This window comes from Nicotiana tabacum, chromosome 22, assembly GCF_000715075.1.
Source record: "Nicotiana tabacum cultivar K326 chromosome 22, ASM71507v2, whole genome shotgun sequence".
Classification (NCBI taxonomy): Eukaryota; Viridiplantae; Streptophyta; class Magnoliopsida; order Solanales; family Solanaceae; genus Nicotiana; species Nicotiana tabacum.
Window position 1 is genome coordinate 231495477 of NC_134101.1, and position 24153 is coordinate 231519629.

Here is a 24153-nt window from a genome sequence, read left to right on the forward strand (position 1 = left end):
GAAGGAAGACACTGACCATTTCTGTTTCGTCCATTTGAGGCTTGACTCTGGCCGCTTGTTCGCGCCATTTGACAGCATACTCTCGAAAGCTCTACGAGGACTTCTTCTTTAGATTTGATAATGAATTCCTGTCAGGGGAAATGTCGATGTTATATTGAAACTGCCTGACAAAATCCTGAGCCAAGTCGTCCCAGATATGCCAACGAGATATATCCTGATCCATATACCATTCAGAAGCAATGCCGACCAAAGTCTCTCCAAAGTAGGCCATAAGAAGCTCTTCTTTTCCTCCCCGCTCCCCGCAACTGGTTGCATTACCTTTTGAGGTGGGCAATGGGATCCCCATGCCCGCCATATTTTTCAAACTTTGGGGTTTTGAAACCCAAGGGTAGATGTACGTGCGGGAACATGCACAGGTCAGCGTAAGATACGCTCTTTTGCCCACTCAGACGATGTATATTTTTGAGACTTTGCTCCATGCTTTTGATCTTTCTGGTAATTTCCTCTTATTCAGGTGTTTTTTCGGCTTTTTCCTGCCCTGCGGTAAACTCGTACCGGGGCGCCTGAGGGTAAGCATTGGTAGTAAACTGGGGAGGTTCCAGTGGGAAAGATGGTTCTTGAAATGTGAAGGAAGATGAATCGAAGTTAGGCCTGGGTAAAGCAGGTTGTGCCATAGCTGAACAAGCTGGAGCGGTGAATATGTTTGAAACTGCACCTGAAGCTAACACCTGGGGGCGAGACTCAGAAGGTGTTCCAGCAAAGTGGGCTGAAATGGTAGGATAACCCAGTGGGGTATTTGGATAACTCATGGGGATGTTGGAGGTCCCACTTGTCCTGGGAAAAAGCTCAGGGAATCCAGGGATCACACTTGGTGGTTCTTTTCCATTGGCCTAGGTGTCCCATATTTCCATCATGCGGAGACGCAGAATTCTATTTTCCTCAGCAGTTGCTGACTCAGAAGTTGGGATGGTCGAGATCGGACTATCCTCTGGAATATGAACTATTGGCAGAGGAATTTTCGAAGACATTTCAATGCTTCCTTTTGACCTTGTGAAGTATGAATGTGAATCCAGACTACCACAAAACCAACCACCTTACTATAGAACCTAACTTAACAGTAAACAACCAAACCAGTCAGTTTGAAGCAATTAACACATAGGTAATCGCACGTTGGGGTGTGATGCACCTATACAGTTAAATGTGTTTCTACATGTTTCGCAACGGTTACATGTTTCATCCAGGCTCTGCTTATTTTCCCCAATTTTCTTTTTCTTTCCACTTTTGGCTTTTGTACTTCTCCTCTTATCCCTATTTTCCACTCTTTTCTTTCCTCTCTTTCCTTGCTTTTTTTTCGTTTTTGTTTCGGTTTTTCTTTGGCTCTTTTTTTCACATCCCTCTCTTATTTGAGTTATTTACAAAAATGTGACCAGATCCGATGAGTATTGCCTATGTATCACGATGTCGCATGAATCAAATCATTACATAGTTCAAGAAAAACAAATGCGAAAAATAAAGAAACAATTTTTGGGAATTTTCAAATTTTCATTAATAAAACTCCTAAACTTTCTATTACAAAAGACTTCTAACTACTCATTTTCTTGGAATTTTTAAAAACTACCAACAGACTCAAAAATAATTTCCAAAATACAGACTCAATAAATGAAAAATCATGAATACATCAATGCTTCGACTCCTGGGGCCCGTAGGACATCATCCGGTCTCACGGGCCTACGTTTGAGATACCCTTGAAGCCGCTCCAAATCACTCATTATCTGACGGGCAATTGTCATTACAGCAGCGAAGAAAGTGGTCTGAGTCATATCCTCACATGTGTGACATTTCATGACGATATAATAGGCAATGACTCTAACCCTCTCTCGGACAATACCCTTTTCCTGAAGTAAACGCCCGATTTGCTGATTCCGAGCTTCCAACACTTGAGTGTCATGATGATTTTGATTCCGCAATTGTTGCATATCTTCGTCCATTTGGGCCATCAGAGCATAACAATGTTCCCTATCGGCTTTAAAATTCCTAGCCTGTTTGTCTGCCTCATTTTCAAGGGTGGTTAGCTTTCTCTTTAAATTGGCGATTGTCCCCTCATATTTTCTTTTCATTTGTCGCACAAACTCTGCCCGCCCTTTTGCATTCTCTGCCAATTGTGCTCGGACTTTTGCTAGACTAGCCTCAGATTTTTCTAGGTCATCTTGACACTCAAGTACTTTCTTTCTCATACCGCTTATAAGCATTTCATCTGCCCGGCTTCTTTCCATGTTTCTAGCAACTATTCTCATTTTATGGATTTGAGCTTTGAGAGCTTCATTTTCCTGAGTTAGCTTTTTCTTTTCTCCTTCATCTGCGGCAGCTTGGATACTGTGGCCAAATTTGAGGTCCCTCATTTGTCCCTCTAATTTACTTATCTTGGCCCTATAGCTTTCTTCTTTTGCCAACCAGCCCCACTGTTCCTGCGAGTCGTTAATGAATTGTTGGACATGGGGTCTCTTAGCAGGTCTCTCGGGCTCTCAAGGAATTTGAAACCTTTTGCCAAACCAAACCATATAATTGGGATCCACCTCACCTCTAGCTAGATCCCGCACCATAGTCTTGGGTTCGAGAAATCTGCACTCATTCCAAACTTGGCAAACTCTTCCTTCTGGAAATACAGCCTTTAGGCCCAATTCGACGACATGTACACTCAAATCTTCGTCATGGGGGACGGTTTGAAATCTTCCCAGTTGGCGCAAAACCCTGTGAGGAGTATATGGCTGGATGCTCCGGATTCCCATTAGGAGAAAGTAGCACACTTTAGCTGACATGTATACGACTTCGATGGTAGGGAGCCATCCGAACGTCCACTCAATTTTATCCGAAGTTAAAGAACTCAAGTGTTCAAACCAAGCTTCGGTACCCTCTGGAAATTCAACCCCCACTACTCGGCTTTCAAATTCTTTGATGAAATCCAAACCGGTCATGTCGTAGTTCATATACCCGACACGGTGGCAGAGATGTTTCAGTATCCACAATTGTAGTAGTAAGTTGCAGCCTTGGAAAAATTTTCTCCCTTCTCGACAGATGGTCAAAGCTCGGTAAATCTCAGATAAGATTAGGGGAACCAAAGTGCCATTAGCTTTCTTGATTGCAACATCAACCATTCCCACGAGGCCCAATTCTATGTTGCCGTCTTTTTGCGGACATATTATAACACCCAAGAATGCTACTATAAAAACCAAACCTCGCCTTGCCTTCCATTTATCTTTATTTTCGGCATGGGTCAGACCAGTATTCGGTGCTTCGAAACCTTGGGGATTGCCATAGCGTTGGTACAGGAACTGGAAAGTGCAAAACCCTTCAGATAAATTCCCATCCTGAATATTCCGGCTAATACTCAACATATCCAGAAACTTGTGAGGAGATACTGGTCTCGGTGACACCGGGTACCGACTTCTAAAGTTTCCGCTAAGGCCGGCGTAACTCGCAATTTCCTCTAGCGTGGGTGTGAGCTCAAAGTCAGAAAAGCGAAACACATTGTGAGTCGGATCCCAAATAGGTATCAAGGCTTTAATCAAGTCCAATCTTGGCTTGATGTTCAAAAGTCCGACAAGACCACCCAAAACTTTTATCACAGTTCCTCGACTACCTTTTCCTAGGTCATTCCACCACATGTGGAGCTGTAAGGGGATCTCTTCAAGAGCTGCGAAGGGTTCGTTTTCATCTGTGCTCATCCTGCATATTTATTAGGGTGATTTAATTTAAAAGGTTATGACTCATTTTGACTCAAGAAAAGGTTATCACTATTTTTTTTAAAAATTTTCATAAAAAATCCGGCTTTGCAAATACGGCCTTTCAGTACTTCGGGGAAGAAGATTTTAACGTTGTGTTTGCTAAACGGCCAAAACCTTAAAAGAACTGCTAAAGGTGGTTGTTCTTGCAAAAACGGCCTTCCGGTGCCCTTTTGGGGACATTCAACTATTTTAGACAAGAATGACATCACCTTACTTATTTACAATCAAAACAAAATTTTTTTGTTCTTTTGGGGCTATTTTTACAAAAATGAAGTTGGATCCGATGGGGTTTGCCTACGTATCCCACATCCGGTGAGAATCAAACTGGCGTAGTTTGGAAAGACCAGAAATAAAGTAAATAAACTAACTCTTTTTTTTTTGGAATTTCGAAAGAAGAATTTTTTTTTAAATTTAGACTTTTATTGTTTTTTTTTGGAATTTCGATAGAAAAAACTTCTAAAGAAGAAAGAAAAATATTTTTGGAATTTTATTTTGAATTTATGAAAGAAATGCTTCTAAAAAAAATGAAATATTTTTGAGTTTTGAATTTTCTTTTCAATTTTGAAAGAAGAATGAAAATATTTTTGGATTTTTGGAAGAAACTAAAAGAAATTATTTTTGTATATATATATATATATATATATATATATTTAGAAACAATTAGGGTCTAAAGAAGCAGTAAAAGAAAATATTTTTGTATATATTGTTTTTAAATAAATAATTAGTTTCTAAAGAAGCAAGTAATGGAAATATTTTTTTTTTGGATTTTTTAAAAATTGGAGTCTAAAAAAAAGACTTTTCTAGAGAGGAAGTAAAGGAAAATATTTTTGGATTTTTTTTTGAAAATTATGGGCCGGAACCGATGAGGTTTGCCTACGTATCTGACATCCGGTGAGAATCAGACCCGCGTAGTTCGCCAGTTTTGACAGAACAAGGGAAACATGGCAGTTGAAAACTTTGGCTCATTTGGAGATTACTTCTTCTTTTTTTTCGGAATTTCGGCAGAGTTTCAGAATTTTCTAAATACCTACCTCTCACTCCTATATTATTATTATTATTTTTATTATTTTTGATTTTCTTCCTCTGTTTTAGAAGCCGCTCAACATGCGAGCCGAAACAAACAGATGCGCAAGTAGCACGTAAGATGCATCAGGATGGTTTTTTTCATTTGGGTACACCTGTCCTAGACAGACCCAACCCCTGTGTTGAGTCTCCAAGGTCAAATGCACGTGATGCAAACAAACGTTCCTACTAGGGATCCGGCATGAGGCTTGTTATACTAGGTTTAAAAACCTGGGTTTATTGTTCTAGACCTGGCTTACCCGAGCGGACAGCTCGAGCCGAGGGGGGCAGCGTACCGGGAATACAGAAGCTTCACCGGCTTTGCAACTTGTCCGAACTTCGTTCTAAAATTGGGATAAGACTTTAACAGAAAAGAAGTCACACGAAGTGCACACTTCCAGATGATTTAGAAGACTCAGAGAGAGGAGGGTTTCGTAGCAATTTATATACAGTCCAAACAATATCAAAGCGGTAAAAGAGGCATTTAGCACATTAGGCTCAACATGTAAAAATCAAATAAAACAAGCCAACTATAACAGTTATTCTAAGCTAGAAGTCTTGAACCCTGAACCAGATATTCTGGGTTCGTTCCCCAGCGGAGTCGCCAAAGCTGTCACACCTCCTATTTACACACTCGAATGTAGTACAAGGGAGTTTTTCCAATTAAAGTGACATTATTCGAAATGGGATTAATTTATTCAATTTTGTTCAGAGTCGCCACTTGGGATAGTTTATTTGGTGTCCCAAGTCACCGATTTATTTTAAATCCCAAATCGAGGAAAACTTCGACTTTCCTTTTTGATGTCTGCGAACTAGAAATTCTGAATAAGGAACTCTGTTAACCCGGGGGAAGGTGTTAGGTATCCCCGGATTCCGTGGTTCTAGCACGATCGCTTAAACTATTATAACTAGCACATTATCTGATTTTAATACATGTTTTAAACTATTGTGCATTTTTACCTTATAACCGCTTTTATTTAATTATTGTTACATATTGCGAATCATGTCACGAGAACCGTACTCACGATCTACAACATGTTTAATTTTTTTTTAAAGATTAAATTGTGGTCGGGTCACATAACTGTACCCCCGAATTTTAGTAACTAGGTGTCACAAACTACGTTACGGGAACCGTACCCGTAGCTGTGACAATTATTCAATTAACACACCTAATGTAAACTACGAAAGTTCAAGCCAATTTCTATTTTTTTAGCTTGCGTTTTCTATCTCTTTTATACATACACGAACATATACATACTTCAAAAGTTTTTGTAAAAAGGAAGATATATATTTAAATTTGCTCGACTTATGTAACTTAACGTACAAGTCATGAAAATACATAGACTAGTAAAAAAAAGGATTAGATAAATCAGGAGGCAAAAAGTCCAAGAACAAGAAAACGTGAGGCAGAGAGGATAGGGGGGCAAATTTTGACGTTAAACTAATCAAATAAATAAAGTAGATTGTGGTTGTAAAAGCTGGAGTGCACAAACAACTCATTAACACACTATTGAGGAATCATTATGCCTACGAGTTGAAACATGTGATACTATATATCTTTATATTTTTGCTACTAAAAAAACTATATACCTCATGATGCCGCTTATCTTATTTCTGAAAGTGGAGTATAAAATATAATTTACGGCTTGTTTGCTATTAAAAGATAACCATTGCTGGCCATCAGATCCTCGATTTAAGAGCAAATTTGCTTGAATTTTACTCTCTTCCTCGATGGCAAGAAGTGGAAATTAAAGAAAATGAGTAAAGACTCCCAAAGCAAATAACAGATTCCAAAATCTTTACAGCATTTACTTCGTCAACATTTACTTTAAAGTTTAATATTTTCGATTCATTACACTACTTTATTCAAATGGAAACCAAACATTCATCCATGACACACTAGAATAGCAGAAATCGTATTTTTGAGCAAATCCAAAAATCTAAAAGGAATTCAATAACTTTATATAACCATTCAGCAAAACATAATACAAAGGATTTGGGACTGACCTAACAGAGTTAAGCGGACACCAAGAGATAAGCCAAAGAAAAGCAGAATCTAAATCACATGTGGAGCTCAAGAAGCAATTTCAACAGTAGCAACAGAGCAGCAAACCTTTACCCGAATCCAGCTGAAAATTTTGAATTTTGAAGCCTTTGCTTTCAGCTCTTTTGAGTGTGAAGAACTTTTAAAGTGAGTCTCTCAAATGTTGGGTGTGAATTCAGGTGTGCATTTTCAGAGAAGCTTCCGTGGTAAAATGAGTGTGTGCGGCCGTTTTTCTTGGGAAGAAAGGGTGAGATCTGTTGTATTTGTCTGTTGCTTGGAGAAAGAAATCCAAGAAGAAGAAGAGAGCTCCCTTGTAAAATGCGCCCTTTTCTATATATAATATTTTTAATGTGAGGTCTTGATTTATGTGTTATAGGTAGAGAGAATGACGAAGAGTGGATGGAGGAAATAATTTTTGGGGAGAGTGGGGAACATGAGTGGGGAAAGTAGGGAGAGTGGGGAACATGAGTGGGGAAAGTGGGAAAAGTGGGTAGTGAGTGAAGAAAGTGGAGAAAGTGGATAGTGAGTGTAGAAAGTGGGAAAAGTGGGGAGAGTGGGGAACATGAGTGGGGAAAATGGGGAAAGTGGGTAGTGAGTGGAGAAAGTGGGAAAAGTGGGGAGAGTGAGGAACATGAGTGGGGAAAGTGGGGAGAGTGGGTAGCGAGTGGAGAAAGTGGGAAAGTGGGTAGTGAGTAGAGAAAAGTAGGAATAAATTCAAACATGGTCAAAAATAAGCTACTCACAGGTGAAAAGGTCTCTTGATTATCCAGTCCTTCCCTCTTATTATATCTTTTGGCTACTAGACGAGCCTTGAATCTTTCTACTTCTCCTGTTGCTTTATACTTGATCTTATAGACCCATTTGCACCTTATAGCCTTCTGTCCTTGTGACAAAGGAACCAACTCCCAAGTTTTATTATCCTCCAAGGCTTGAATCTCTGCCTGCATTGCTTTGACCCACCTTTTATCCTTGATTGCTTCCGAATATGTTGTAGGTTCCACCTCAATAGAGAAGCTAGCCAAATAACTTTGATACTTTGAGGAGATCACCTTATATCCAATAACTTCTGAGATAGGGTATTTGCAACAACTCACAGAACCTGACTTGTCTGGTCTAACATAATCTTTAAGCCATATAGAGGGCTTGGATACGCTAGTTGATTTTCTTAATCCCACATCAGTGGGAACATCAGAAGAAACAATTGGGGTTGCAGGAGGATTAGGTTGAGCTTCAGCATTGCTATGAATAGTAGTATAAGGATTGTCCTGTTCAGTTAAAGGAACAGAAATCATATCTGAAGGGCTAGGAACATTAGGTGTGGCATAGGAGCTATCTGTAGCAGAACAGTCCACTGCCATTGGTTCTTCACTGAAATCCTGCCTAGGCACTAGACACATGTCTAAGAAGAATGAGTTGGATGTGCTTTCAGCTGCATGAAAAGGAAACATGTCTTCATAGAACACCACATCTCAACTGATAAAAAATACTCTATTCTCCAAATCCAACAACCTATATCCCTTTTGATGTGCAGCATAGCCCAATAGAACTGACCTCACTGCTCTTGGTGCAAATTTTTCAGTGTTTACTAGGTTAGTAGCAAAGCATAGGCAGCCAATAACTTTGAGATGTATTAGTGAAGGTGGTTTACAAAAATGTAGCTCATAGGGTGATTTATACCCCAAAACAAATGAAGGAGTCCTGTTGATGATATATACAGCAGATTCAACACAATGTTCCCAACATCTGACGGGTAAATATCCTTGAAATCTGATTGCTCGAGCAGTTTCAAGTATGTGTCTTTGTCTCCTTTCCACAACTCCATTCTATTGAGGAGTGTAAGGGCATGAGCTTTGATGAATAATTCCATGTGATTGAAACAAATCTTTATAGGCATGATTGAAGAATTCACCACCATTGTCTGACCTAAAGACCTTGATCTGCTTGTCAAACTGTGTCTTAATCATAGCAATGAAATTCTTGAGCAAGAAAATAACATCAGACTTAAGTCTCATGAGAAACACCCAAGTCCACCTAGTATGATCATCAACTAGTGTAAGAAAGTATCTCATTCCATTATGAGTAGCAACCTTATAAGGTCCCCATATATCCATATCAATCAAGTCAAAACCGCGCATACTCTGCTAGTACTAGTTTGAAATGGTACTCTAGTTGTCTAGCTAAGGGAAAAATTTCACATTTAGACAATGTACTACTGTGTATGTTGCTAATATTTTCTTGTAGACTGGAAATTCTTCTAAGAACTTGAACTGGTACATGTCCTGTTCTTTTGTGCCATATATCCATGCTTCCCTTATTAGTCACTGCAAAGGCTTTATTCACTTTCTTTCCTAGTGCAACTGACAGAATGTATAGATCTTCCTCTCTTTTACCAATCTCCTTCACCTTCCCGACAAGAGGTTTTGAAATACACAACATTGAGGAAAAAATGTAACATTACACTTAAGATCTTCTATTACTTTTGAGACTGACATAAGATTGAACTTGAAAGATGGTACATATAACACATCCTTACTGAAGATAGTTGAACTTTCCCTGAGTTCCCTACTGAAGTTTCATTTTTTAGCAAACTTTTATCACCAGTCATGTGATTAGTAGCACCAGTATCAACTATCCATTTGCATAGCTCTATGTTTTCACAGAGTGCTATATTGCCACAGAAATATTTACCTGCCATGTTGACACTTGCTTCTCCAGTGAAGTTCTTGTTCAGCAATTGCAACAATTGATTGTATTGCTCTTTGGTGAAAGATTGACCTGTCTCAACTTTGCTTCCTGACTGATAAGTAGTTTGTGGACTTCTCAAGTACTGCTATCCAGTTGAGTCAACCATCACTGCATTGGCTTTCTTCTTCAGCTTGAAATCAGTTGGATATCCAATAATCTTGTAACAATTCTACTTGCGATGTCCTGTCTTATTACAAAATTCACATTTCATTAGCTTATAGCACTCAATCTTAGTATGACATTTTAAATGACAGAATTCACATTCTAAGTTGAAATTTCTTCTTGGTCGAGCAGTGAAAAGAGCTATAGGATCAATGTGCCCTGCTTGCCGATATGCATTTCCAGCAATCATCTTCCTGCTTTCATCCTGTACTACCATAGCATAAGCTTTATCTATAGACGACAGTGTTGGCATCAATAAGATTTGACTCCTTGCTTGCTCAAAACCATCATTTAACCCCATTAAAAATTGTAATAGACATTGATATTCCAATTGCTCGATGTATTCAGTAGCAGATGAGGAGGTGTCAATATTGAATCATATTCTGCCCAAAGGTCCTTCAATTTAGTAAAATATGTCGAAATAGATGAGATTCCCTGTGTTAGAGTGAAAAACTCCTTGTGCAAGTAGTACAGTCTCGATCCATTCACTTTGTCAAATCTCTCCTTGAAAGCTGCCCATATCTTCTGAGCATTAGAAGAAAACAACACTCATGTGACTAGTTCTCTACTTACATTGCTCATAAGCCATGAGGTGACGATGCCATTACATCGATCCCATAGACTTCCCAATTCTAAACCAAAATCTTCCCTCGATGCCGATCCATCAACTAGGCATAATTTGTTCTTCCCTAGCAATGTGACTTTCATCGCACGACTCCACAAAGAATAGTTTTCCATTCCTGTCAAAATTAATCCTACCGACATGGATCCAGGACCGTCTGAAGGATGGAGGTAGAGAGGATGATTATGATCCAGTATAGTTGTGCTTCCGACCACTCCAGTTCCAGATCGAGCTCCAGCATTCGCATTCGTGGTTGAATCTTCAGGAATCACCATTGAAATACGAAAAATTAGGGTTTAAGCTTTTGAATTTGAGTAGATCCTCTCAAATTTTTCTTCAACTGCTCGAAAAATTCCCTAGAATCACTCGTTAATACTGCTCTGATACCATGATGAATTAATCAATGGCATGCAATTAGAAATCAAAGATTAAGAAGAGAGAATTTTAGAGTGAGAATTTTGAGAAGAAGAACTCTGCTCTATCTTTCAATTAGAGAGAATGAAGACGACTAAACAGTGTAAATGGAAAAGTTGTACTTAACTACTCTAACCAACTAGTGGGGCCCAACTATACAACTAATTCCAGCTAAATTAACTTAACTAACTATGTTTAACTACTAACTATAACTATATCCTTTACAATCTGAACTTCTGGACGTGAACGATTAGAGCAAATTGTAAATGCACTGTAAAATGTACAAGAAACGGGGAAGATTTTGAGGAGAGAACGTTAAATATCAATGAGAAGAGAGTGCGAGGTTCCAATAGCCTCTTATTTTTCTTTCCTCGAGTTAGACCTATACTCCACTTGTCAATTCAGCTCCAGATTTTAGGATGGATTAATTGGGTTCAACTAAATTCATTGCTTTTGTTTGGCTCAAACTATCGTTGCCGCGCCACTCAGCTTTGATAGCTGAATATTTTGTTAGAGATTATAGCAAGTTGCTTATATGGTGTTTCTTACTACGTATAGATGGAAGCAATACTTCTTTCTAAGTACATGTAAGCACATGTATGACATAAGGACAATAAGAGCTGTTGAACACACATAAACAAACATGAAAAATATTAACAAATGTAAAGGAGTTTTTCCATTAATAGGCTGCATGAATGCTAATTATAAACAATTGTCTATACAATAACAATACCAATTATGCCTCAATTCTAAATAAATTATACCTTATTAGTGTACTTTCTTTTAAGTTCGTCTCTTCTTTTTAAAAAAACAAATTTTATGTGTCTTTTTACTCTTTTTAAGAGCCATAAATTATGTGAAAATTTTGAATGATGCAGAATAGGATTAGACTAATAATCCAATTAAATAAGAGATTATAGTTTTTGTACGGAAAATAATAATATAAGGAACAAACTTATCCTCTTGTAAATAAAAATTAAGTTTATTAAATAAAATTAGAAAAGATGGAGGTTTATATAGAAATATGATTCTATAAGTTTAAATGCATTCATCGAATGATAAATAGAAAAAAAACATAAGTTAGTTTGTAACAAAGAGAGTTATGTATGATATGAAATAGGAAAAACGCTCAAATATGCCACTGAACTTAATGAAATCTCACACATGTCTCTCCTAAAATGGGGTGAGAGAGGAACATGACTAATAAGTAATAAAGGATTAAGATAATGCCAAGCGATAAAATCTAGTACTAATTAATACAATATGAGCATTCAAGACCAACTATTTACAAGTGGCACATGTGAACCATTTTTAAGTTTAGTGGCATATTGAGCTTTTTACCTAAATTAAATTCATACAAGAATCACATGTAAAAGTACTGGGCTAGCTAAAATTCGAGGAAGTAGCTCAAATAATAGAGAGATCTATATAGAAAAAGTCTTTCTCTTAGGGGTCGTTTTGTTCATTACCAGGATATTCCAAGATCATAATTCTGGAACGATAGTCAAGATTATAACATGGATAACAATCTCACATTCTATATGGAATAAGTCATCTCAAGATTTTGATACAAAGAAATAATAATGATTTTATCTAATACCTCCAATTAAACAAGGGATAACTTTAAGAAACTTTAAGGTTGATATACAAAATTGGAAGCCTAATTACCACTATTAGGGATATTTGCATTTAATTACCTAAAATAGCAAGATTTTCAAAACATAGAAAATTCTTTGATTTTGTGCTCCAATTTTTTCCATTTTCTCTCTTTCTCACGCCTCTCTCTCCCCAAAAACATGTCTCCCCTAGTGACACCGGAATAACGTATTCATTATTTTTCCACCCAAAATTTCGTTTATTATTTTTCCACATAAAGAACATGTAAATTATTTTTCCAACTAGAAAACTAGTCTCCCCTAATGACATCAAAGATACTAAATGATTAAACCCTCTAATTGCTTTTGCAATATGAAAAATCGAACATCTCTACCATTGCCATAGAACGTTACATGGAATAATAACCCATTCCCTCGCATAAACAATGCGGAAATAAGAAAGAAAATGATATGCAAACTATCTCGCGATGGAATTTACTCATTTTAAGGCTGAGAATAGGATTCATTATTAGGAATATAAATAACATCCAGAAGTGGAGAATTTGTAGTAGTCTTTTATAGCAGCTTTTCTTATTGAACGATCAGTTTCCTTTTTTCAACATTGTGGATTACTACTAAAGTACTATATGCTTATTCCACGTAAGTCCTTCAATTTTGATTTTTTTGTCTTCAGATAAATGTCAAAATTCTAATAATGCAAGGATGATATTTAGTAATGAAATTAGCAAAAAGACATGTGCATAGACTGTTTAGTTCTAAGTTGGATAAAGTTTTGTTTATAATTTTACTCTTATTTTTAAAAGTAAATAAGAAAAGAGAAAGAGGTAACCAGTGAAACTAGCAATATTATTATCTATTAAAACAACAAATGATGTACTCGCTTGCCGAGTTAGAGGGTGTTGACGATTTGTGCCACGACCCCAAATCGAACCCGGTTGTGATGGCGCCTCTCGTAAAGACAAGGTCAGCCGACACTTACCCATTTCAGTTTTTAAGCAATTAAACATTAAGAATTAAGTCTTAAACTCAATAAAATCCCAATTAATAAGAAGTTAACAGTACAGTTTGCGGAAAAAAAATCCAACACAATCCGATACCGGGGTGTCACTAGTCATGAGCATCTATCAATATACTACTAGTCTAAAGTGTCTACAAACTATTACAGAATCACTGAAAGAGAAAGAAATGAGATAAAGGGGGAGAAACACGGGACTGCGGACACCAAGCAGCTACCTCGTGAACTCCGAAGAACAACGCCTGAATCTGCACACGGGGTGCAGGGAGTAAAGTGAGTACTCCAACTCAGTGAGTAATAATCATAAATAAAGACTGAGAAATATGAAATCACGTAAGGCACATTACAGGCTGTAATGAAGCAGTAAAAGCCAGTAAAATAGTGAATCAGTAAAGATATGTGAAAATCATTTTAGTTCAACTTAATCTTCATGAAATGCTTTTCTAACATTTAAGCAAACAAATGACAGACAAATAAGAAATATAAACACATAAAGGTCCACCCCTCGGGCACAATGTCAACAAATCCGCCCCTCGGACAATATCTCAAAACAATACCAGCCCCTCGGGCTATATCTCACATCACAATGGGTACCCGCGTTCACTGGGGGTATGCAGACTCCTGGAGGGGCCCCTTACGGCCCAAGCACAATATCAAACCATCTCGTGGCATCATCACTAGGCTCTCGGCCTCATATCAACAAGACACCTCGTGACATACATATATCAGGCCCTCGGCCTCATAATCATATCAGTGTTTCCTCACAACATAGGCCCTCGGCCTTACTCAGTCAGAATCTCACAGCCACTCGGGCAACAATGAAACATAGTACTCAGTCCAAAATATCATTTAAGTGTTAAAAACAGAGTAAACATGGCTGAGTTATGAAAAAAGTAGAATATAACATGAGTGAGTTCAAGTATAAAGTCAAAACAGTGAGGAGATATTAATAAAAATCCCCTAAATGTTCAAATAGTTGGCACGAGGCCCAAATATGACATTCAGCCCAAAACATGATGATAGCAAATAGATTTCAGTCAAATACGCGGTAAAATAGTCATTCGGGACGGACTAAGTCATAATCCTCAATAGTGCATGACCCCACGCTCGTCATCAAGCGTGTGCATTACCTCAACATAGCACAACGATGTGCAAATCCCGGGTTTCATACTCTCGGGATATCATTTACAATCATTATTCATCTCGATCCAGTCCAAACTCTAGCCCGCGATGCCTTTGCCCTCTCGAATCAACCTCCGGATGCTCCAAATCTAACCAGTACACGACCATTAAATATGCTAAGGGAACAAAGCCCACTCGAAAATATCCACATTACATCAAAAATCTCGAAATTGCTCAAACCCGGTCCCCCGGGCCTACGTCTCAAAATACGATAAAAATCACATCAATAGAATTCTTATCCTCTCATGAGTCCATACATTACAAGAACATCAAAATCGGACCTCAAATGGCCCCTCAAATCCTCAATTCAACTCTCCAATTTTTCTTCCATTTTCATTCCAAATTCCCAAATTAAATGATAAATATTAAGACAAAATCATGATATTTAACCAAATTTTGGTGAAGAGCACTTACCGTAATCAATCCTCTGAAAATCCCTTCAAACATCGCCTCAACCCGAGCTCCAAAGCTCCAAAAATGCAAAAATGGCCAAAATCCTCGAAATAGAGTACTTTATAATCTGCCCAGGCATTTACCCTATGCTATCGCAGATAAACTAATGCGATAGCGAAGCACAAAATTTTTCAGCCCATCTTTTAACCTATGCGATCTCGGCCATTCCCTCGCGATCGCGTAGAACATATTTTTCCAACAGCGTTTTCCAACTCTTCTGGACAGCCTCTAGTATAATGGTCATAACATTTTGTACAGAACTTAAAACTACAATTGGTTTAACTTTCTACAAATTGAACATCAAGGTCTACAACTTTCATTTTTGGATCATCTACAAATTCCTTATAGATTGTGAGATATAAGCTTCCAAAGTTGGGTCAGTATAGTAGAGATTTTACTCTATGCGATAGCGCGAATACTTACCCGATCGCATAGCACAACTCCATTTTTCCAAATTTTCTCTATGCTAACGCGGTCAGATCTATGCTAACGCACTGTCACCCCTGAAGCCAAAAACAACAACTAGAAATGGCCTATAAATGGTCTGAAACCACCCCGAAACTCACCCAAGACCCTCGGGACCTCAATCAAACATGCCAACACATCCCATAACATCATTTAAACTTGTTCCAATCTTCGGAATGCTCAAAACAACATCAAAACATCGAATCACTCTCGGATTAAAGCTTAAGAAATCCAAAACTTCTGAATTCCGAATTCGATCAAAAGGTTTATCAAACCTCGTCCGAATGACCTGAAATTTTTGCACACACGTCACAAATGACACAAGAGACCTACTCCAATTTCCGGAATTTCATTCCAACCCCTATATCAAAATCTCACCTATCAACCGGAAAACGCCAAAATCCCAATTTCGCCAATTCAAGCCTAAACCTTCCACGGACCTCCAAAATACATTCCGATCACGCTTCTAAGTCCCAAATCACCTAATAGAGCTAACCAAATTATAAAAATTCCAATCTGAGATCATATACTAACAAGTCAAAACTTGGTCAAACCTTTCAAATTTTAAACTTCAAAGTGAGAACTGTTTTTCCAAATTCATTCTGATTACCCTGAAAACCAAAACCGATGATTTACATAAGTCATAATACACCACACGGGGCTAGTCATGCTCAAGAACTGGAGAGCAAAGTGCAAAAGCTCAAAACGATCGGTTGGGTCGTTACATCCTCCCTCACTTACATATACATTCGTCCTCGAACGTGCCCAGAGTTGTTCCGAAAACCATCAAATCATTGTGTAACCTTATCATGCACATACCTGTGGATGATCCCACGTCACCCTATCTCATATAGGTCTGATAACACAATATAACTGAAATTTCACAACCCAACCTAGCCCATAAACCTTAGAATCACAGTTCCACTTCTGAATTCATCCGCAAGATCAGAATCTCACATCTATACTCTGAATAATCCCGAACAAGATGTAATAACCCATACCTGCAACCTTCGGTACAATTACATGATATACCACGTAGCTCAAATACTTGTAGCGACAACTTCTAATCATAGCAGTTGCACACAACAACCGAATACCGATAGAAACCTCTTATCAACTAAAGTCTCATTCCAACACTTTCATATACTACCAATGATAAATGAAACACGCAGTAATCCATAACCATTTCTCAGATCAACCATTCATGAAGCCAGTTCTCTTTTGGCAAAGACCATAGCAAATTTCTGAGCCTAACCTTGATATTATCCTTCCAACATGCTGAAATCGAATCTGTTTGTATTCATTAAAGATCCCAACGATCTCATCTAATACAACACCACTCTGGTGACATGACACCTCAATACTAAAGCCGCAACTTGTGCAATCCGCGCACCAATAAGCAACAATCCGAACATACTCAAATCATGAAAAGTGACTTAAATGAAAGAGCTGTACCGCAAGCTCACCAGTACCACCACACACAATGCTGAGAACCCGTCACACATCATAGAAACAGAACACACGAATCTAACCCGCAGGATCATACCTCCATATAGCTTCGCTCCAATGCGCGACCTTGTCCAAACACTGGTCTATATGAAACACCTCAAGTCACTATGCTCAAAATCGATAACCATGCGCCATATGATGTCTAAAACCAAAGCAATCATCATAACCACCACGAAGCAATTGACATAACATTACACAAACACAAAAGGACATAATCGATATGCCATCCGCCGAGCAATATCCAATACTCTTCCCGCTCGAGCTCCACTGAGAGGCCTCAATAAAACCGCACTACATGTGCCTATAACCAACAAATCCCAATGCCTCGCAACACGGAAAGGTAACTCATATATATCCTCAGAACACCAATAGGCTTAAAAACAATCGAATCACACATCCCTCAGCAATACAAATCGGAGCCAACCGTCGACTCAAGTTAGAACACACATTCACATTTGCCTACCAACGAACCCCTTATCAAGGAAACCCTAGAGCTGCTCCTTCAACTCCTTTAACTTTGTCGTTGCCATACGATACGGTGCCCGACATCAAATCAATATCGAAATCAACAACCTTGCCCGGCGACATGCCTGACCACAAGAACACATCCGAAAAGTCCCTCACCATCAGACCTGAATCAATGGTAAGAGTCTCAGCACTGACATCCACCACGAAAGCCTAGATAAGAAAGAGAATCCTTCCCAGCCATCCGCTGGGTCTTCGAAATATAAAACCGCAATACTAGAACATAATCTATTTAACCTCGCCACTCAATCCGTGGCATCCCCAGCATTGCCAACATCGCCGCCTTAGCGAAACAACCTAGAATAACATGACACAGAGACAACCAGTCCATACCTAAAATCACACAAAAATCTGGCCATACTAAGCAACAAAGATCCGCTCGGGTCTCCAAACATCCAATAATTACCACACAAGACTGATATACGCGGTCTACAACCACGACCTAACCTGGTTATGAGAATCTCCCAGCCTCCAAATCCATACAGTACGCGAATCACCATATCTGATCCCAACTCCATTGTCTGAATATACAACACACCTCTAATACCTAATCATCTCACGGGAGGTACTCCTATAATTCTTCTATGCCACCAAGAAAACTCAAATCTCAACAGTCGATCCAACAAGAGAGTGCTGCAATACTAATGAAGTATCCTCAACTCAACCACTTGCCCTTTTTTTGAAAATGCATACTTTCATCAAGCCATTCCAGTCAGTGATCTCATTTATCTAGTCATCGGAAACTGTACATGCTACCTACTGACCTTCCTTTCAAAACTGAACCGTGACCTCACACATGCAAATCTCAATCCTACACAACATACCGCACATACCATATCATCCTAGGATAAACATGAGAACTTCATATCCCCGTCTAAGCCACAAGCAACCACTCACTCAACTAGCCAAAAACTTTCCATTGATCCCATCTAAAAGAAAATCACTATACATCATATACTCCTCATGCTCACAGAAAATATACATCTCTAACCATGGTAGAAACCATCAAGAACTCTCTGAATTCCATTTGCACAAAACTAAATTGTCAGGACTGAATCCTTCTAACTCGACCAAGCTACACAGGCCACTAAAACCCAAGAGCACTGCCGTGAAACACTTGTATAAACTCATTACCTAATATGCATCCAAAGAACTAATCATATCCTTACCATGCCGATCCGGCCTACTACCAAGCTATCTCATCTATCCGAGTTTCCTTCTGATTTACCTTCAACTTGATACTCCTTCTTTCTATAACACCACAATTCCTCAACCCAGACTCACCAAACGAGACCTAAGCATAAAACCATACCGTCTAAGGCTCATAAGCCGCTGAGTACTCTCTTAAATATTCCCAAAAGCACCATGTTCAAAATACCTACCCCGAAGGGACTTCCTGCAAATCCAAAGCCATTACCTTCACCTTCCTGATACTGCTATATAGAATCCCCTAATGATACAGAAATACCATGAGTCTTGACACCCTCAAATGCAAACCTCAGTTTCTAGCCAAACATACAACCTGAAAATCTCCAATTATTACTTGTAAAATCTTGAACCCACTAGAACCATTCTCGAGAGTCATCCACTCTATTCAAACCTCAATTATACTGATCAAATGAACCGAACAACCTGTGCCTCATTAGCACTCCGACACCGCAGTGTGTAACCTCACCGACAACCAAGCAACTTCCTGCTCTATGCACCGCACATCCCTTACCAATAACCACTCAAGACATTCTGTGATTCTTATTCACCTATGAAGCATAATATAACCTTTGTCAAAATTTTCCTTTACTCGAGCCATCCTCAGTCTCAATCTCCGTAAGCCATAACTGATTATCCAGCACCCTCAAACTGGAACCAACATAGCACATAACCGTGCAATCAACTACTCAACAGCAGACTCCCCCACTTTGCTCTAAGCCATAGATCAAAACATACACAATAACTCATAACGCGTATACTCTATTGCTGCCATAATACCATAGTGAGATTAAACTCAGTCCTTCATAAGCTCATGAAACACAGACTATCTAGTACTTTAAATCTTCTGAAAATCTTGCATTCACTCTCGTAACAAAACCCACTCTCTTAGGCGACCCAAATTCAAATTGCAACACATATATTTTCCTGGTAATAGAGATCTTCCAATAAATGACATAAAGGATTAAGAAAACTTCAAAACAATCCGCAGGAGACAACCCACCTGCTTCGCCTCAACTAACATCTCTCCATACCCTTCCACCGGCATAAACATTTCGCAGTCACTTGATCTTCCTGAGTCTGAACTATATCGCAATATGAAATTTACTTCACTCCCCAACTAGAAAACATGAAAGATTCTTCACACTCCCATAACTCGGGGTTATACATCAAATCAAGATGGAAATCAAGCAACAAATAGTCCTTTCCGTTCTTAAGCAGACCCTTCTTGTCTTATTCAATTCATATGAGCACATCTCGCAGTCATATTATACTCATCACATAGCTACCCAGTCATCACTCCCACTAAAAGGGACACTACCAGACATACAAACCCATAAGCACGTGCTCACACAATCAACACCTTAGTGCTCAAGCTGTAGGCAAAAACCCGGCCTCAAGTCCTCTAGACTAGCCCACCATCAACACACAGAGATCACGTCTCGCCCCTCGATCAGGGAATCAAAAGCCATCGATGCATATCTGATACGGAGCTCTCATGCGCACATACGAACGCGTGGACGGAATTCAAAGAGTTACATTTCAAGCTGAATCAAGGACGCACGATAAGAATTCAAGAATGTGACGTTTTTCCTAAAGGTTCTGCAGCCTCCCGAGGATAAGTACAGACGTCTCCGTACCGATCTGCGAGACTCTACTAAACCTGCTCATGACTCGTGAGACCTATGAAACCTAGGCTCTGATACCAACTTGTCACGATCCCATACCGAACCCGGTCGTGATGGCATCTCTCGTGAAGACAAGGCCAGCCGACACTTATCCATTTCAATTTTTAAGAAACTAAACAATAAGAATTAAGTCTTAAACTCAATAAAATCCCAATTAACAAGAATTTACAGTTTGCGGAAATAAAACCCAACACAACCCGATATCGGGGTGTCACTAGTTATGGGCATCTATCAATATACTACAAGTCTAAGGTGTATACAAATAATTACAGAATCACTGAAAGAGAAATAAATGAGATAAAGGGGGAGAAACACGGGACATCAGACGTCAAGCAGCTACCTCGTGAACTTCAAAGTCTGCTGGGAGTTCTCAACTCTCGCTAGCAGGATTAACAACTCCTGAATCTACACACAGGGTGCATGGAGTAAAGTGAGTACTCCAACTCAGTGAGTAATAATCATAAATAAAGACTGAGAAATATGAAATCACGTAAGGCACATTACAGGTTATAATGAAGCAGTAAAAGCTAGTAAAATAGTAAATCAGTAAAGATATGTGAAAATCATTTTAGTTCAACTTAAACTGTATGAAATGTTTTACTAACATTTAAGAAAACAAATAATAGGCAAATAAGAAAGATAAATACATAAAGGTCCGCCCCTCGTGCACAATGTCAACAAATCCGCCCCTCGGGCAATATCTCATAACAATACCAGCCCTTCGGGCTATATCTCACATCGCAATGGGTACTCGCGCTCACTGGGGATGTGCAGACTCCTGGAGGGACCCCTTACGGCCCAAGCGCAATATCAAGACATATCGTGGAATCATCACTAGGCTCTCGACCTCATATCAACAAGCCACCTCGTGGTGTACATATCTCAAGCCCTCGGCCTCATAATCATATTAGTGTTTCCTCACAACGTAGGCCCTCGGCCTTACTCAGTCAGAATCTCACAGCCACTTGGGAAATAGTGAAATATAGTGCTCAACCCAAAATATCGTTTAAAATATCATTTAAGTGTTAGAAACAGAGTAAACATGGCTAAGTTATGAAAACAGTAGAATATAGCATGACTGAATTCAAATATAAAGTCAAAACAATGAGGAGATATTAATAAAAATCCCCTAAGGGTTCAAATAGTTGGCATGAGGCCCAAATATGGAATTCAGTCCAAAACATGATGATAGCAAATAGATTTCAGTCAAATACGTGGTAAAATAGTTATTCGAGATGGACTAAGTCATCATCCCCAATAGTGCACGACCCCACGCTCGTCATCAAGCGTGTGTGTCACCTCAATATAGCACAACAATGTGCAAATCTGGGGTTTCATACCCTCCAGACATCATTTATAATCATTACAAACCTCGATCCGGTCCAAACTCTAGCCTGTGATGCATTTGCCCTGTCGAATCGACCTTTGGATGCTCCAAATCTAACGAAAACAAGTACATGACCATTAAAATATGCTAAGGGAAGAAAGCTCGCTCGAAAATATCCAATTTATATCAAAAATCCCGAAATTGCTCAAACCCGGACCCTGAGCCCACGTCTTTAAATCCGATAAAAATCACATCAATAGAATCCTTATCTTCTCATGAGTCCATACATACCAAGAACATCAAAATCGGACCTCAAATGGCCCCATAAATCCTCAATTCAACTCTCCAATTTTTCCTCCATTTTTCATTCCAAATTCCCAAATTAAATGATAAATATTAAGAAAAAATCATGATAGTTAAACAAATTTGGGTGAAGAACACTTACCCCAATCAATCCTCTAAAAATCCCTTCAAAAATCGCCTCAGCCCGAGCTCCAAAGCTCCAGAAATGCAAAAAATGGCTGAAATCCTTGAAATAGAGTATTTTATAATCTGCGCAGGCATTTACCCTATGCTATCGCAGACAAACTAATGCGATAGCGAAGCACAAAATTTTTCAGCCAATCTTTTATCCTATGCGATCGCGGCCATTCCCCCATGATCGCTTAGAACAAATTTTTCCAACAGCCTTTTCCAACTCTTTCGGACAACCTCTACTATAATGGTCATAACGTTTTATACATAACTCCAAATGACATTCTACTATTTTTGCATCATCTTCAAATTCCTTATAGATTGTGAGATATAAGCTTCCAAATTTGGTTCAGTGCAGCAGAGATTTTACTCTATGCGATCGTGGGAATACTTACGCGATCGCATGCACAACTCTTTTTTTCCAAATTTTCTCTATGCTAACGCGGTAAGAACTATGCTAACGCATTATACACCCTGAAGTCAAAAACCAGCAACTAGAAATGGCCAAGAAATGGTTCGAAACCACCCCAAAACTCACCCGAGGCCCTCGGGACCTCAACCAAACATGCCAACACATCCCATAACATCATTCAAACTTGTTCCAAACTTCAGAATACTCAAAACAACATCAAAACATCGAATCACCCTGAGATTCAAGCCTAAGAATTCCAAAACTTCCGAATTCCATATTCGATCAAAAAGTCTATCAAACCTCGTCCGAATGACCATAAATTTTGCACACGCGTCACAATGATACAACAGACCTACTCCATTTTCCGAAATTCCATTCCGACCCCTATATCAAAATCTCACCTATCAACTAGAAAACGCCAAAATTCCAATTTCGCCAATTCAAGCATAAACCTTCCACGGACCTTCAAAATATATTCCGATCATGCTCCTAAGTCCCAAATCACCTAACGGAGCTAACCAAATTATAAAAGTTCTGATCTGAGATCATATACTAACAAGTCAAAACTTGGTCAAACCTTTCAAATTTTAAGCTTCAAAGTGAGAACTGTTTTTCCAAATTCATTCCGATTACCTTGAAAACCAAAACCGACGATTTACATAAGTCATAATACATCACATGGGGCTAGTCATGCCCGAGAACTGGCGAGCAAAGTGCAAAAGCTCAAAACGACCGGTCGGATCGTTACAATTTGTTTGTTGGTCATCTATAATTGCCTAAGAGTATTGTAATCCAGAATTTTTCATTAAACTTAACATGTTCCGCCCTGTACAAATATCAAATTAAACTGGAGACAGTATTTAAATAGTGACATGAAAGTATCCCTTCTATGCAAATCTCCCCTTTTTTCGGCTAATAGATCCAACATGGATAAAAGGTTTTTTAACATCAATTTTATATGAAGTTAACGGTAAATATTTTTATATATTTATTATCTATTTGATTTTATCTCTTTTCTTTTTATTATTGGACAGTAAATGGTGAATCTAGTAGATAGTTTCATTTTATCAATTGGGGTAGTGTACATGAACCATGCACACACCATTATGAAGTCTTTGTTTTTTCTAAATAATTGAAAGGATATTAATGTTTGAAGACGAGAGATCTATAAGTCTTCTCTGAAACATCCTATGTGGGTCCATATACTTCTTCCTACACCCTTAATCAATCGATTTTGAGTTCCAAATACGAAAAAGTCCTAATAGGAAGTGCTTCTCCATTTGGAGTCTTGCTCTGCATGAATCAAAATTAGCCAGGGTCTCAATGTGAGTATCAGATAACAAGTGGAAAACCAATAAAGAAAGTCTTCTCCAAAACATTATTATAGCCTCTATTCAAATAGTTGTACATGTCTCGATAGATAAATGTGTAACGGCCACATCAGCCATTT

The 24153-nt window shown here is 38.7% G+C and overlaps 2 protein-coding genes across 2 annotated transcripts; both read right to left on the reverse strand.

Annotated features, from left to right (window-relative positions):
• Positions 1-9009: 9009 nt before the first annotated feature.
• On the reverse strand, positions 9010-10096 carry LOC142176315 (uncharacterized). Its single transcript, XM_075243448.1, has 3 exons — positions 9807-10096; positions 9422-9704; positions 9010-9291 (listed from the first exon to the last, which is right to left on the reverse strand). Exons 1-3 carry the CDS (start codon positions 10094-10096, stop codon positions 9010-9012), a joined length of 855 nt encoding a protein of 284 aa, XP_075099549.1.
• On the reverse strand, positions 10096-10692 carry LOC142176316 (uncharacterized). Its single transcript, XM_075243449.1, has 2 exons — positions 10369-10692; positions 10096-10320 (listed from the first exon to the last, which is right to left on the reverse strand). Exons 1-2 carry the CDS (start codon positions 10690-10692, stop codon positions 10096-10098), a joined length of 549 nt encoding a protein of 182 aa, XP_075099550.1.
• Between the last annotated feature and the right edge of the window lie 13461 nt (positions 10693-24153).

Coding starts and splice junctions, on each gene's coding strand:
- LOC142176315 (XM_075243448.1), bottom strand. CDS start 10,096: ATGGGGTTAAATGATGGTTTTGAGCAAGCAAGGAGTCAAATCTTATTG. Junction 9,705..9,806: donor AATAAGACAGGACATCGCAA/GTAGAATTGTTA, acceptor GTACTTGAGAAG/TCCACAAACTACTTATCAGT. Junction 9,292..9,421: donor GGAAAGTTCAACTATCTTCA/GTAAGGATGTGT, acceptor CTTGTCGGGAAG/GTGAAGGAGATTGGTAAAAG.
- LOC142176316 (XM_075243449.1), bottom strand. CDS start 10,692: ATGGTGATTCCTGAAGATTCAACCACGAATGCGAATGCTGGAGCTCGA. Junction 10,321..10,368: donor CCTCATGGCTTATGAGCAAT/GTAAGTAGAGAA, acceptor TCTAATGCTCAG/AAGATATGGGCAGCTTTCAA.